Raw genomic sequence first — 13,951 nt, forward strand, 5'->3', positions numbered from 1 at the left:
ATATTAGCGTGGAAGATCGAAACATGTCGATCTCTGGCCTATGCGGAAGAATTTAAGAAGATGAACACTCATGCTTTTGTTAGAATTACGTTGGGTTATTCTTGCTTATCATTGTATTTGTACTCGGAACTTTCATTAATGAAATGTTTAATTCTTCTATTTTCGAAAAAAAACCTCAAGAAGAGTGTTAGCTTTGTATTTTTCTCGAATCGTGAGAATATATTGAGTAATTTTAAAATAATTTTTCATTATCTTGTCAGGCCACTTTAATAATCACGTTATAAAATAAAATATCTCTTCCATGTATAGATCAAAATTTTCTCACTTCTCGCACATTTCCCGTTTTCTTTGCTTTTTAATTGCTACTAATTCTTCAATTAACTCCTAAATCCTCTTATCTCGAAATTTTCTTTGCTATTTATAGATCACAATTAAAGTGTCGGGCTATAATGGAGAATTATACAAAAACACGGGTATATAATACTATAATAGCGCCATATACATTCTAATATTTCTCTCTACATAAATTTTCTAAATAAGATATAAGCAAATACAATAAGGAAAGAAATCAATCATTTGATGTACAAAATCAAATATTAATGGACAAATATCTCCCAATATTGGAAAGTTATTACAAGATCACACATAAATAATACAATAAATCGTATAAAATTATCTCCTAAATCCGATCTCAGAATTAGCTGCTATATCGACGTTATACCTTATTTGACTCATATGACAAACGCGGCCAAATCACATGTTACTCAATACTCATTTTACTTTATTTTTGTGACTGTTTATCACTTTTGTGAAATTAATCCGTTTTAAACAAGTACCTATTTTTTAGTTATTTTTTTAGAAATCGAGTAAACAAGTTCACGCGAATTTAACAATTCCAGAAACTTAATAACAAGCTTTTATATAAGTACCAACTCGTTTTTCAAAACAATTACAAAATCACCCGCGAAAATCTCCTGCTTAACAGACGAATAAATTCAGCCATAATATAAACTGAGGTGCTACCGTCGACAACATTCAATCATCCCCTTACCCGTTACCATAAATACTCTCGCAAAAAGATAACAAACGGCTAAGAAATTTATTTCATCCCCGTAAACCTGACTCACCCGACAAATATTATAAAACGTATTAAACCCGAAAGCAAAACACTAAAACCCTAACCAAACGACAAAATAGCGGCACTCACAAGTCACAACCGATTTAGATAAGATACAAAATACAAATAAAACGACGACAATATCCATAAGACATCTTAACTCAAGACGGTTTTAAACAAGACCTACCGGGTACCGCGACCAAAGAGAGTACATAAGTACAAGTGGGTCCCCAACTCCAGCTAGAGTTGAACTCCTCCTTGTCTTTCTCGTTCTCTCTCTTGTTCATTCATCCCTCTTTCATTATTTCGTTTTGCCAACGTTTTTTCGCTTTTCTGCTACTTCTATAATTTTCTAACCCTAAAAATTACAACTTCTCAATCAATTTGATCCCCAATTTCTTCACTTCAACTTAATAATTACTACTTAAATTACTTTAATTCAATTTTGTTTTTTTTGTTTTTTTTGGCTTGATTTTGTGAAAGTACTATAATTTTAGTATTTTTAGTTAAGTTGATCGAATTCAACCTCGTGGAAATCGTCAGAAGAAGCAAAACGTCGTCGTTTGATCGAGGTTTTAGTTGCTTGAAGTTTGATTTAGTTTTTTTTTTTTTTTTTTTTTTACTGTTGTACTTGATGCTGTGCTTGAAACCCTAGTTCTTAGTTTTGATTGATTTTTATTGTTTGATGAATTTGTGTATACAATTGATTTGTTGTTTGGTTGATTGATTGATTGATTTTGTGGAGGAATTGTTAGCAGAGTAAAGTTTGTTGGTGATTTGAGTCTGTTGATTGATATTGAATTGACTAGTTTTGGTTGCTAGATTTCATCTTTGACTTGATTTCAACGTAAAATCTCGCTTGAGACCGTCTTAAGTTAAAGACGGCTTCTTTCGTTACTGTGCTGTTTACTCCCTCCTTCCCAATTATTTGTTTGTATAAATGGAAAACAAATGACCGAGACAAAGGGAGTATCTAATGCTAGGGCGATAATGAATATGGTGTAAGCCTAAGACGGTTCTAAACGAGACCAACTCTGATTTCATAGATGTTCAGCAAAACATGCTAAACTTTTAGGGTTGGTATTTTTTAAGAAGCTGTCTACGTACTTGTTCTAATCAAGACTAACTGCGATTTTAAAGATGTTCAGCAAAATACGCGAAATCTAGTAGTACTCTTAGTGTTGAAATTTCTCAAGACTGTGTCTAACGTCTCTACCTAGTTCTAATCTAGACTAACTGAGATTTAAGACTGTGTCTAACGTCTCTACCTAGTTCTAATCTAGACTAACTGAGATTTTAAAGATGTTCAGCAAAACACGGGAAAATGAGCAATACTTAGTGTTGAAGTTTCTCAAGACCGTGTCTACGTAGTTGTTTTAATGTATAATTGTGATTGTAGAGATGTTCAGCAAAATACGTGGAACGTTGCAATACTTTTAGGGTTGAAGTTTCTCAAGACCGTGTTTACGTAGTTGTTCTAATCAAGACTAATTGTGATTTCAAAGATGTTCAGCAAAATACGTGAACTTGGCAATACTTTCAGGGTTGAAATTTTTCACGACTGCGTCTGCGTAGATGTTCTAATAGAGGTGATTCTAAGTTTAGGTTTGGACTTTTCTCTTCCAAACCCATGTCCAATATGGAAAACTCGGAATTGTTGCTAATGAATGTTAGATTCATGTCGAAATCTGATTCCTTGTCCTCATATCCATACTTTTTTAGGTCCTTTTTCCGACTATATGCAACATAGGTGGTTTGTTATTTCTCCTATATCCTCTCCTTTGTAGAAGTAACTTCTGTTTTTAGATTGACAATTTGACATCGTATTTATCGGGGAAAAGGAAAAACCCCAAATCCGAGTGCAAGCGGTTCACAAGATATAAGTTTGGAGAAGTTTACTAAATTGTCCATGCAAGTGATCCGGTTCCTAAGGTTTGGTGTGTTCAATGAGTAGGTTTCTAATTTACCGAGTGTAAGCGGTCTACCTACTAAGTAAGAAAAAGGTATTTCTGAATCATTCCAATATGGAAAGTGGAAGTAGTTTCGAGTAAGAGAGAGTCCTAATATTAATAGATCGTACTAGTACCGTTTTTCTACTAGATTGTGGTTACGTACGTGACACTATAGGATAAACCCAATTTGCAAATCATGTATGGTACTAATATTTTGCTACCCCCTCAAATCTACACCAGAGTACCCATGGCCTTATGCAAGGAGAGTTTTAAAATGCGGGTGGTTTTTGTATGGACTAAAGAGAGTATTTTTTATTTATACATTTTTCTTCTTCTGAATTTATGTCTATAACAACATTCTTTTTTTAACGCGGTTCTTGCAAGCTGAGTGCGTGTTCATTTATTTTAAATTAAGTAGTCTATGCTGCCTTCTGTAATGGTGTCCGATGTTTGATGGAGACTTCTTTCTTTTTGCAGACAATTTTGAGCTGATTTTTTCTGTCTTCTGGTGTTGAAAAGCACTTGAAGAAACAATTTGCGGGTATCTCGTTTTTGGATGTTGGTTTGGAGTTTAGGGGAATGGGTATGAAATTATGACACCCATTCCCGATCGACATCTGCTTTAAGTAACTTGTATATTGGTTGTGATATTTCGCTCGTGATAAATAAAGGGACTTTGGGTTTTATCTCTGTTTTACTGGTGGAAGTGGACTATTTGGGCGAGAAGTATTTTGTTTAAAGTAAATTCATATTGTTACCTGTTTCATGGTCTCACAAGTTACTGAACTGTGGGGAAATGCTTGGTTCCTTTCTGTCCTCTACATGTGCCAGTAAAGAGGATTTAAACGTAGTTCTATAAGAAGTACTGATGGAGGTACCGGATAAAAAATATCCTGTCGGTGCAAAGTACTACAAGCTGTATGAGGAAGTTGGTGATGGTGTCAGTGCTAGTGTGCATAGGGCTCTTTGTATTCCATTCAATGAGGTAGTTGCTATTAAGGTCCTTGATCTGGAGAGGTGCCATAATGACCTGGTATGTACTGCTTTTGATTCTACATTCCTTCTGATATGATTTTTGAGAAACCTTCTAAATCTAAATTTTCGCATATATTCTTAACTCTCGAGCTGTCATTCACTCGTTTCACCTTATAAAGAAGGAAGATGCTAACTTAGGAGGCAAACATTATCAGTTTTCTACTGAATACACTTTTATCAACATTTGCAGGATGGAATTCGCCGTGAGGTTCATACGATGAGTTTGATTGATCATCCAAATGTTCTACGGGCTCATTGTTCCTTCACTTCTGAACACAACCTTTGGGTTGTGATGCCGTACATGGCGGGAGGATCTTGTCTTCACATAATGAAGTATTCTTATCCAGAAGGATTTGAAGAGCCCATTATTGCTTCAGTACTACGTGAAACACTCAAAGCTCTTGTTTATCTTCATGCTCATGGTCATATCCACCGAGATGTTAAGGTAATGTTCCTTGATATTAACAATTTGTTTATTTAGCTCTTTTATAAGAATAGTACATTTTCCTTGTTTCATTACGGTCTCAGGATTTGACATATATACTTGAGGATCATTAACTACTTAAACTCTCTTGGAATTTGAAATTTACCGTTTTCAGTATCAGTTAGTTACACCGTAATTATGTACAACATACTATTTTACTGAATAAGCTCCTTAATAACTCATCATAAATTCAATTTGTGTATGGAAAGGGTATGTTTGGAGTAATGTGTGTTGTATCTTTTTCATTTTATTATGAGTTTTTTTGTCAAAAACTACCTTATATTTAGAGGTATTTGTAAAAATACTACCTTATATTTATTTTCTTGTTTTATACTACCTTTGTTTTCTCATTTTTTGGTCAATAATTACCTATGCCGAAAATATTGTAAGATTGGTCGATTTAACGACATTAACCTGACTCATATGTCTTTGTTAACATCAAACAACAATGATCAATCGCATTCAAACCACAATTTGACTTTAGATAAGAAAAATGTATGAATTTCACATTTCAATAATAACTACACACATCTACTAAGTTAAGCGTAAGTACATCATTACTTCCCAAAATCAAACCTAAGTAAGATTAAAACATAAAAGAGTCATGTGAGATAGGTTAAAGTCCCGCAAAACATACCAAATATGTCTAGACTCTTAGTGTAGGTAGTTACTAACCAAAAAATGAGAAAACAAAGGTAGTCTGAAACAAGAAAAATAATATAAGGTAGTATTTTTACAAATACCCCTAAATATAAGGTAGTTTTTGACAAAAAACCCTTTTATTATTTATTAACCACTCCATTCCTAATTGCTTCTCCAACAAGTTTCACTTAGTTTGAAAATAAGATATATTGATTTTTTTTTTTCTCGTGATGATTCTCCATGTGTCATTTACATGGATTCTGGTACTAAAATGTGATACTGGTTGCATGGTCACAATCACTGGATCTTGACGTCAGTATATCCTGGATGTAATGTAAAGTTCCGGTCAATGGCTTAACGCCGCCATTATTTGAAATCGCTTGCTTTTTTTGTGTAAAATTGTCTTAGGATCTAAAATCTAAGTTGGTTTTTCGTATTCTGGTTCACCTCTCTCTTATTCTTTTTTTTTTTAAATATATTCTCAAACACATCCCATTTCTGCGGGAAAAAAGTGTTCCCGATTATGTCGCTATGCAGCCAGATTATCGGCCTTTTTTATGGGGTATGTTATAACATGTAATAACATGATGTCGTTATCTACCATGTCTATAATTGCTAGTTCTCTGAAATGCAGTGTATTGCTAACTTCGCTTGCAGGCTGGAAATATTTTACTTGACACCAATGGCTCGGTGAAGGTGGCAGATTTTGGGGTCTCAGCTTGTATTTTTGATACTGGTGACAGGCAGCGGTCTAGAAATACTTTTGTTGGCACTCCGTGCTGGTACTTATGTTTGATTTCTTAAGAATCATACTATCCTTGATCTTTCATTCATTGTCATTTGAGAGGTTTAATGTAATACACTGTTGGAGCCCAAATGACTTTTAGTGGTAAATTGTGCAGGATGGCCCCTGAAGTTATGCAGCAATTGCATGGATATGATTTCAAGTATGTGCAACAGCTCCTAACCTCTATACTGTTTTCTTTTGTCGGTTGAGGTGTTTCTCTCTTGACATATACAGTTAGCTTTGTGAATTATGGATATAGGCCTCTACATGTTCGCATGCTAATTTATTTCTTGTTTTACCTATGACCTATAACCATGATATTAGATCTCGTTTGAAACTTGATCTCAAAATCAGTAACTGTCGTTGCACCATCATTGCAGCCGATAGCATTCCAAAATGCAGTCACAATCTTTATAACCATTGTAACTTTGCAATGTGCTGGCAAGACCCATATTTAATATACTTGTGAATAGGTGTAAGCTAAAGCTTCACTGCTCAAAAATACCCAGTGCTAGACGCAAACGCGCATATTCATGTCCATGCTTTGCCATTTTAATAAATATCAAGCTTTTCTGATTTTGATATTTTTAATATATAATGGATAAACAGAGCAGATATATGGTCGTTTGGTATAACAGCACTAGAGCTTGCTCATGGTCATGCTCCATTTTCCAAGTATCCTCCAATGAAGGTATATGCTGATTCATTAATTAGTATAAGGGATGATGAAACTAATTGTCATCATCGTTTAATAATTTACTGTCTTGAATCTCTGTAGGTTCTCTTAATGACTTTACAGAATGCTCCACCAGGTCTTGATTATGAGAGAGACAAGCGATTCTCTAAGGTGGTAGCTCTTTTTTCATATTCCTTCATGCTTCCCCCTTTATTTCCTTTTTTGTTTAAATCACAATGCTTATCAGACACGTTACAAGTTATTTCAGTTGTTGCTAAAGAGAAGTTACACTCAATGTTACTTTTGTTTTTCTACAGTCTTTTAGAGAGATGCTTAGTGCATGCTTGGTGAAGGACCCAAAGAAGCGGCCGTCTTCCGAGAAGCTATTAAAGTATCCTTTCTTCAAGCAAGCAAAGTCACCTGAATATTTATCTCGTACTATACTTGATGGCCTGCCTCCACTTGCCGATCGTTACTCGATGCTTAAGGTTTTCCAGCACTGCTAATGCTATCTGCCTTTTGAAATGAACATTCCCATTTGGTTTAGTTTTGTAATGAACGTCACTCTGTTATTCTTCTCTTTAATGAGGTCCTGTCTTTCTTATCAGAAAAAGGAAATTCTTTTAATGCTACCTGCCAAATTTATTATATTAAGGGACGCTTAATGAAATTATATTATTCGTTGGTTGGATAATTGGTTTCTTTCATTAATGTAATTCTACTTGTGATTGATTTAGGCAAAAGAAGCAGATCTACTACTACAGAACAAGGCGATGTATGGGGACCAGGAGCAACTGTCCCAGGTATTAGATACTATCACACTGCTCTAAAGAAATGATTTTGCACCTAGTCAATAAACTTAATACTGATGATACACCTGAATAGAAAGAAAAGCCACAGGGAAATCAGTGACATGACATCATCTAGGTTCCCAATAATTTCTTTACAATTTCAATTTTTTTTGTACACACATTACTGAGAGGGGTATGTTAGCAGGTTTAAGAATTGAAATGTGTTTGCTGGTTTTAAGAGTCCGGTGTTTATATGTATCAGGTTGTTGGATTGAAAGCTTGCCTAACTATGTGAAAATATTCCACTACTTTTTTAGCTTTTACTTTCATTACTTATGGATAGATGCATGCTAAACGCTTGATTTCCCTGCAGCAAGAATACATTCGAGGTATCAGTGCCTGGAATTTCAACTTGAATGATTTGAAGAGCCAGGCAGCCCTTGTAAGCACTTGTTCCCCTTGATCCCTTCTCTTTGTATGGCTTTATGTTTACCTTCTCTTCTATTGCATGCAAGTGAAATTGCTTGAGTGAATATTGTCATCTTTCTCTTCTGCAGATTCAAGATGATGATAGCGTTTCAGCTGCAGAAATCAATAATTTGGATGTCAAACTAAAACCATCTCCAGAGGAGACTAATAATTCAAACACTTCAGAGAGTCATGAGGTTCCATTTCAGCTTTTCGTATATACTATCTTAGTCTTTTCTTGATGTTTCATTCTCTTAATTGTCTGCACACTTTCTATTGCAGGATGAGTTTGAGGATCTTGATAGTTTGGAGGGTTCCCTGGCTTCGCTTCCTATTCAACCCTTGCAGGCCCTCAAGTAAGTAGTCTGTATGCATATTGTTTTTGGTCGACTAATTCGATTGATTAGGAACGTACCTTTAGGGTTGAGGCGGAGTGGCCTCCATGTTTTACATAATCTAAAATGGGAAAAAAATAACAAGTTATTACCTTTTCCAGCTTGGAGGCCATACTAGTGACTAGATCATTGCATTCATTTCAACCTTCAATTACTATTTACAATCAAAAATAGTAATGTATAATATCAACTTATGGAGGAAGTAATAAAGGCTAATGATGAACTACGCTCTTTTTCTCATTTTATTAGTTTTTCTCCCACAGAGGATATTTTGATGTTGGCGAAGATAGTGTGAAGAATACAAGCTATAAAAGCATCTCACATACAGAAGCAGAAATACAACAAGCTGATAACCAACACAGTGGAAGGATTGATGGTGACAATTTGGCGCGTAGCAGTTCTTTGCCGCAGTTTGCTATGTCTGGACAGAAGAAGGTTCTTAGTGGTCCACTGTTTTATGATAATATTGGCTCTTCAAGAAGACATGTTGGCGATGGGGATAGGAATTACAGTGGTCCGATTTCGTATCGTCAAAGAAGAGATTCAGGTAATCATACTTGGGTGTCTAATTAAACCTCAATGAAGCTAAGCATGGGATGGGATTTTGGTCACTAGAAAAGGGATTTTGGTCATATATTTGGATCAACCTAATGATGAAAGGCCAAAATACAGATGTCTTCTTCATAGTCCAATCCCGATCAAGCCAATTATTCAATTTTTTTACTTTATTTATAATTAACCAAATTCAACGGCTTTTAGAACCTTCAATGTTTTAATAACATATGCTGAATATGGTGAATCATCAATTAGAGAAATAGTTGTTATTATAGAGAAAACATTATGTCATGCTGCTTCCTTACACTTGAAAAGTAGAAGCCTTTTTGCAAAGCTCTAGGATTAGTTTATTGACATTGTAATAGTTTTTCGCTTGTTCTTTTTTGTTTTACACAACTCCGTCACGAGACTCTGATTATTTATGCAGTCGACGATTCTTCAGAGGGAGCTGTTGTTCAGCGAAGAGGTCGTTTCCAAGTTACTTCAGCTGAGTTGAGCTCTAAGGTGTACTTTTTGTTTTCTACATATGGTGTCTTCGTATATATAAACTTTTCCTGTGTTTATGACAGTAACAACAGGGTCTTTGTCTTAAAAGTTAAATAATCTGTTCAATAAGTTAATCCAACTGCTGACAGCCTTCTTTTAGTGATAATGAGCGCATAAGAGCAAATTAAGGGTTCAAAACTGCGTCTTTTACATAAAGGAATTACAGACTGCGTTGTTTGCCATCATACAACACGTGAAAATGTATAGCCGCTACTTCACTGACTTTATTGTGACGTAATCTATACCTCCTATTTAAAGAAAGATTTGATAAATTGGCGTGTTTTGGAGATAGTTTCTTTGTTTATTGAATTATTTGTTTGATAGGAGCTTAGTAGTTAAATCTTTTTAAGCCAATTGCCTCAAATTCTCGGCAGGGTTCTGCTAGCCTCATTCCTGGAAGCACAGCTGGACCTACTTCTCCCTTCCTACCCTCTAGTGCAATTCTTCCGTCCTTGCACCGTATTTTGCAGCAAAACAATATGCAACAGGTGTGTCAATTCTCCCAAATAAGGGGTTGTCAGTAGTTATGTTTCTAAAGTTCTAATACTTCTGTGTTTTGTTCCTGGTAGGATGGGATAAAGCAATTGATAAAGCAGGTGGAGCAAGGTATGATATAGTTTGCTCTCACGATGGGAGACCGAGCATGTCTTTTGCACTGTATCCTAGTGATCCTGACCTTATTTGCTGCAATGTAGGTAACCTCAATGAGTCAGCTGATGCATTTACCAATGGCATTTCACAGGTATGAGCCGATGAGTTTCAACTATAATTTTGTCCCTGGCATTTGATATGGTTCAATCTGTAAAAGTTCGATGGATTTGGAAATGGAGATGTGAACTTTTACTCTTTGTTTACATGGAAACTTTAGAGGAAAAGGGAAATCAGTGAAAGCAAGAGAATAAATAGTTGGAGGGAGACGGAGCGAAGGAAAATGGATCTGTCTCTCTCCCTCCCTTTCGCTCCCTCCATCTTCTTCCCTGCTCTTTTATATCCAAACAAAAGATTAGTAGGTAGCGGTCCAATGGGTCTTTTATGCATCGATGACTACGGTTGAATTCAAGTTCCTTTTGTCTATAGTAAAGTTCCAAGTTAAACTGATGATCATGCTAGTTCATATTGCTAAAAAGGGTTTTTTTTGGAATTCTTGTTTTTAGGCTTTGCCAGTTTCGGCTAGGGAGAGTGAACTTTGTGCACAGGTCATGGAATTGCAGCAAAGGTAAGAAAGATGCCCTGTATTAGATTAGCAGCTAATACACTCTTCTCCTGCTGGAGTCTGGGTTTGTAGTCCAAATTTCTTATAGTGATCTATTCATGGCAGAATTGAGAGCCTGTTGGAAGAGCTGCAAAGACAAAAGTTTAAAAATGCTCAGGTATGTGGACTTCTGAATTATCTGACAAGTGACAACTCAATTAGTCAGAGGAAGTAGATGGAGGATCTAAAAAATATAATTTAACTCTTTAGATAGGATCCGCAGCATAGTATAGAATCTCAGTCGTGGCATCAGTTGTCACTGCATAATCTTGTCTTATATGTGGCCAATATCGGCTCAAAATCTGGTCGTTGTAAACTTCAAAACCTTGATAACACGATTGCGGGTGTCACGACCAATATTTAAAACCATGATCTGCAAGCATAATTTTCATCTTGGGTCATTCAAACAACCTTTTTTTGTGTTAGCCTTACACAAGGGTAAGGCTGCCTACATCAAACCCCCCCCCCCCTTAAGCCCGCAATTTGCGGGAGCCATTGAGGCACTAGGGTTATATTGTTTTTTTTTTTGGTTTAAGGGCTGACCTCTTCCGATATAAAACCCTTGGTGAGTTTATAGCTCTGTTGTAACTTTGTTATTGCATGGGTATTATTTTTCTCGTCTTAGTTACTGATTTTGTGATGCCGTAGCTACCATGGATCATAAAATTGGGCTCCTTGTTTTTGATATTGTAGTATAAAACTGTATTTTCTGCATAAATAAAAGCATAAAAGGTTCGTTCAATATGAATTATGCTTACTCCCTCCATCCCATTTTTATGGTCCCCTTTTTCCCTCGTCATCCCAAAAATAATTGTAGTATAAAGCAAAAGCATAAAATAATCGTCCTCTTTCTAAATTTAGTAAGGAAAAAGTTTGAACATCCAATATTGCCCTTAGATTATTAACTATCTGCTCCCCACCACATTATTAGTCTCAACTCTCTATAATTGTAATGGTAGTGTATGTAGTTCACCCATTTCCTTGAATCATCCCAAAATAGGAAGGGCCGTAAATATGGGATGGAGAGACGGGCAAGTCACTCTGAAACTGATGCTTCAAAGTGCCTGATGTGCTCGTGCTTTTAGCACACATTAAACCAGTGGCGGAGGTAGGATTCAAACTTAGGGGGGGCGAAGTAGTAATGATATAAAGTACTCTTGAAAAAAAATTCGGAAAATTTAACTAAAAATTCCGAAAATCTCATCCGCCACGGGTTTTGCCCCCTGCTACCCCCCCTAGCTCCACCACTGCGAGATCCAAATGGATACGTAGTTAACTAAAATAATCTGCCTAAAATAGGTGAAACATTCATTTCAAAAATTTCATATACTTTGTGAAAAATTATTTTGTGAAAGGATACATGTGAATTTTTAGTATTTGATGTTTTTTTGACATATTTAGTGTTTTTATTTTGTTTTTAAAAAAAATTATTTGTTCTTCTCTCCTTTATTACACCTTTTATATCAACCACTTATATATTTTACTTGGTTTACTTTTAAGGCATTCCGGATCTTTAATTGTATTTCGGTTTTCAAAATCGTTTTAATCTTTATTCTCGATTTTAATTTTAAGTTTTTATAAAAGAAATCTGGAATTCGATTTTAAAACCTGTAAGGGGGCGTTTGATTTGAGGTATTAAAGAAAGGGAAAGGGAAAGGGAATTAAAGTCGATAATTCCCTTTGTTAGTGTTTGTTTGAGACAATCAAAGAGAATGAAACTCCCTCACTTACCCCCAAACTTCTTTAATTCCTTACCCCTCACCCCCCTAATGAATGAAATTTCATTCCCCATTTAGCACACCCACCACCATAATCTGTCATCGTTGTCCCGCACCACCCATCACCATTTGGAAACCGTTACTACCACTGACACCGGCGATATGAATGACTCCCCATAGTCGTTCCCTACTACCAGTGCGGCGCCGACAACGTAACCAGTACACCATCGCCGGCGACATCACCAATACACTATCGCCGACGACCATATCACACCCGTCTACCATCCCAATCTTTGCTTGATTCTCCTTCATCTTCTTTTTGAATGAATACAACTCCGGCATCGACCTGTGCACCAAGTAAATTGATCTTCTTCTTCAACCATGGGTTTAGCCATTGTTAATCAGAGAGAGATTTCAAGTAGTCGATTTATTTTAACTTTGTGTATCAGGGGGTCGGGTTGTGTAGAGTACGAAAATGGCCATGGTTGTGTTTATGGAGTGCGGTGAGTAGGACGCCTGCATTAGAGCAATCACGGTGGCGTTAGAAGTGGTCATGGTGGGTGTTGTGGTTGTTGGGGGTGGGGAATAATGGATGGTTATGTTGATTTTGATTTGTGTATTTTTTGTTATTCCTTTCCCTTTTTATTGAGTAACCAAACAACTTTGAACTTTTGGGGTAATCCCATACCTTTCCCCCTTTTTCCCTTTCTTAATTTCATTCTCGTTCCCTTTCCCGTACCAAACGCCCCCTAAGTTTACCTTGACTTTGTATTACACTTTGCTCTCCCTTTTGTTTTTCATTTTTCTCTTTTCTATTCGCATTTTGAGGTGTGCGTTTACCCATAGACGGTTCTAAAAGATGATTCGTGTCAGCCGACCCCAAATCATTTTGGGATTGAGGCTCTGATGTTGTTGTTGTTGTTGGTAGCTTTCGATTAAATGTTCCATAATGATTACTACTACTGATTTGCTCGAACTATGTCCATCTCTATGGTTTTTGTACACTTCCAACGGTTTTTGCAATTTTGCAGCTGGAAAGGCGGGTAAATGCTTTCACTAGAAGTGATCAACAGACCGAGCGGTGATCAATTACTAACAGTGATGATGGATGCACTCTTTATTCAATTTGTTATCGTCTCTGAAGTGATGATTACTATTGCACCCCTGTAAAGATGTCAGTGATGAAGATAGTTGCATCACATCGGACTAGTTTTTCTCATCGAAGAGATCGCCAATTCTTGGCAATCAAACTTGCAGGCTGCGACTCAATATGGCTGATCCTATTTTTGATGTATAATATATTTATATGTATCAATGCATTGGAAATTTTGGAATAAATTATTCAAAATTAATAAAAGTATTTTTATTTTTATTTTTGTTTTTGTTTTTGTTTTTGTTTTGTAAGAGTAGATCATTTATGCATTTTTCGACATCAAAATTTTGGGTTGATGTTCTCTTGTTACGATGGTCATCTGAAACCCCGTGATGACACTTCAAATCGTCCTATGCCCGAGTTCTTATGAGTTTGTAAAA

General features: G+C 36.0%; 1 protein-coding gene across 1 annotated transcript; it reads left to right on the forward strand.

The window, feature by feature from the left end:
• Window positions 1-1,358: 1,358 nt before the first annotated feature.
• Window positions 1,359-13,790, forward strand: LOC141619838 (serine/threonine-protein kinase BLUS1-like). The gene is made up of 20 exons (XM_074436860.1): window positions 1,359-1,689; window positions 3,547-4,102; window positions 4,295-4,549; window positions 5,888-6,012; window positions 6,133-6,177; window positions 6,627-6,708; window positions 6,796-6,864; window positions 7,011-7,181; window positions 7,431-7,496; window positions 7,858-7,926; window positions 8,042-8,149; window positions 8,235-8,308; window positions 8,611-8,894; window positions 9,330-9,406; window positions 9,823-9,936; window positions 10,018-10,054; window positions 10,144-10,190; window positions 10,603-10,664; window positions 10,767-10,818; window positions 13,450-13,790. The coding sequence occupies exons 2-20, from the start codon at window positions 3,938-3,940 to the stop codon at window positions 13,501-13,503; spliced, it is 1,956 nt and encodes a 651-aa protein (XP_074292961.1). The 5' UTR covers window positions 1,359-1,689; window positions 3,547-3,937; the 3' UTR covers window positions 13,504-13,790.
• The last annotated feature ends 161 nt before the right edge of the window (window positions 13,791-13,951 follow it).

Source organism: Silene latifolia, chromosome X (genome assembly GCF_048544455.1).
Source record: "Silene latifolia isolate original U9 population chromosome X, ASM4854445v1, whole genome shotgun sequence".
Lineage (NCBI taxonomy): Eukaryota > Viridiplantae > Streptophyta > Magnoliopsida > Caryophyllales > Caryophyllaceae > Silene > Silene latifolia.

Excerpts from the sequence above, each read along its gene's own strand:
- LOC141619838 (XM_074436860.1), top strand. The coding sequence starts at position 3,938 with ATGGAGGTACCGGATAAAAAATATCCTGTCGGTGCAAAGTACTACAAG. Across the intron at positions 6,865-7,010 it reads GAGACAAGCGATTCTCTAAG|TCTTTTAGAGAGATGCTTAG; the intron begins GTGGTAGCTCTT and ends GTTTTTCTACAG. Across the intron at positions 7,497-7,857 it reads ACCAGGAGCAACTGTCCCAG|CAAGAATACATTCGAGGTAT; the intron begins GTATTAGATACT and ends ATTTCCCTGCAG.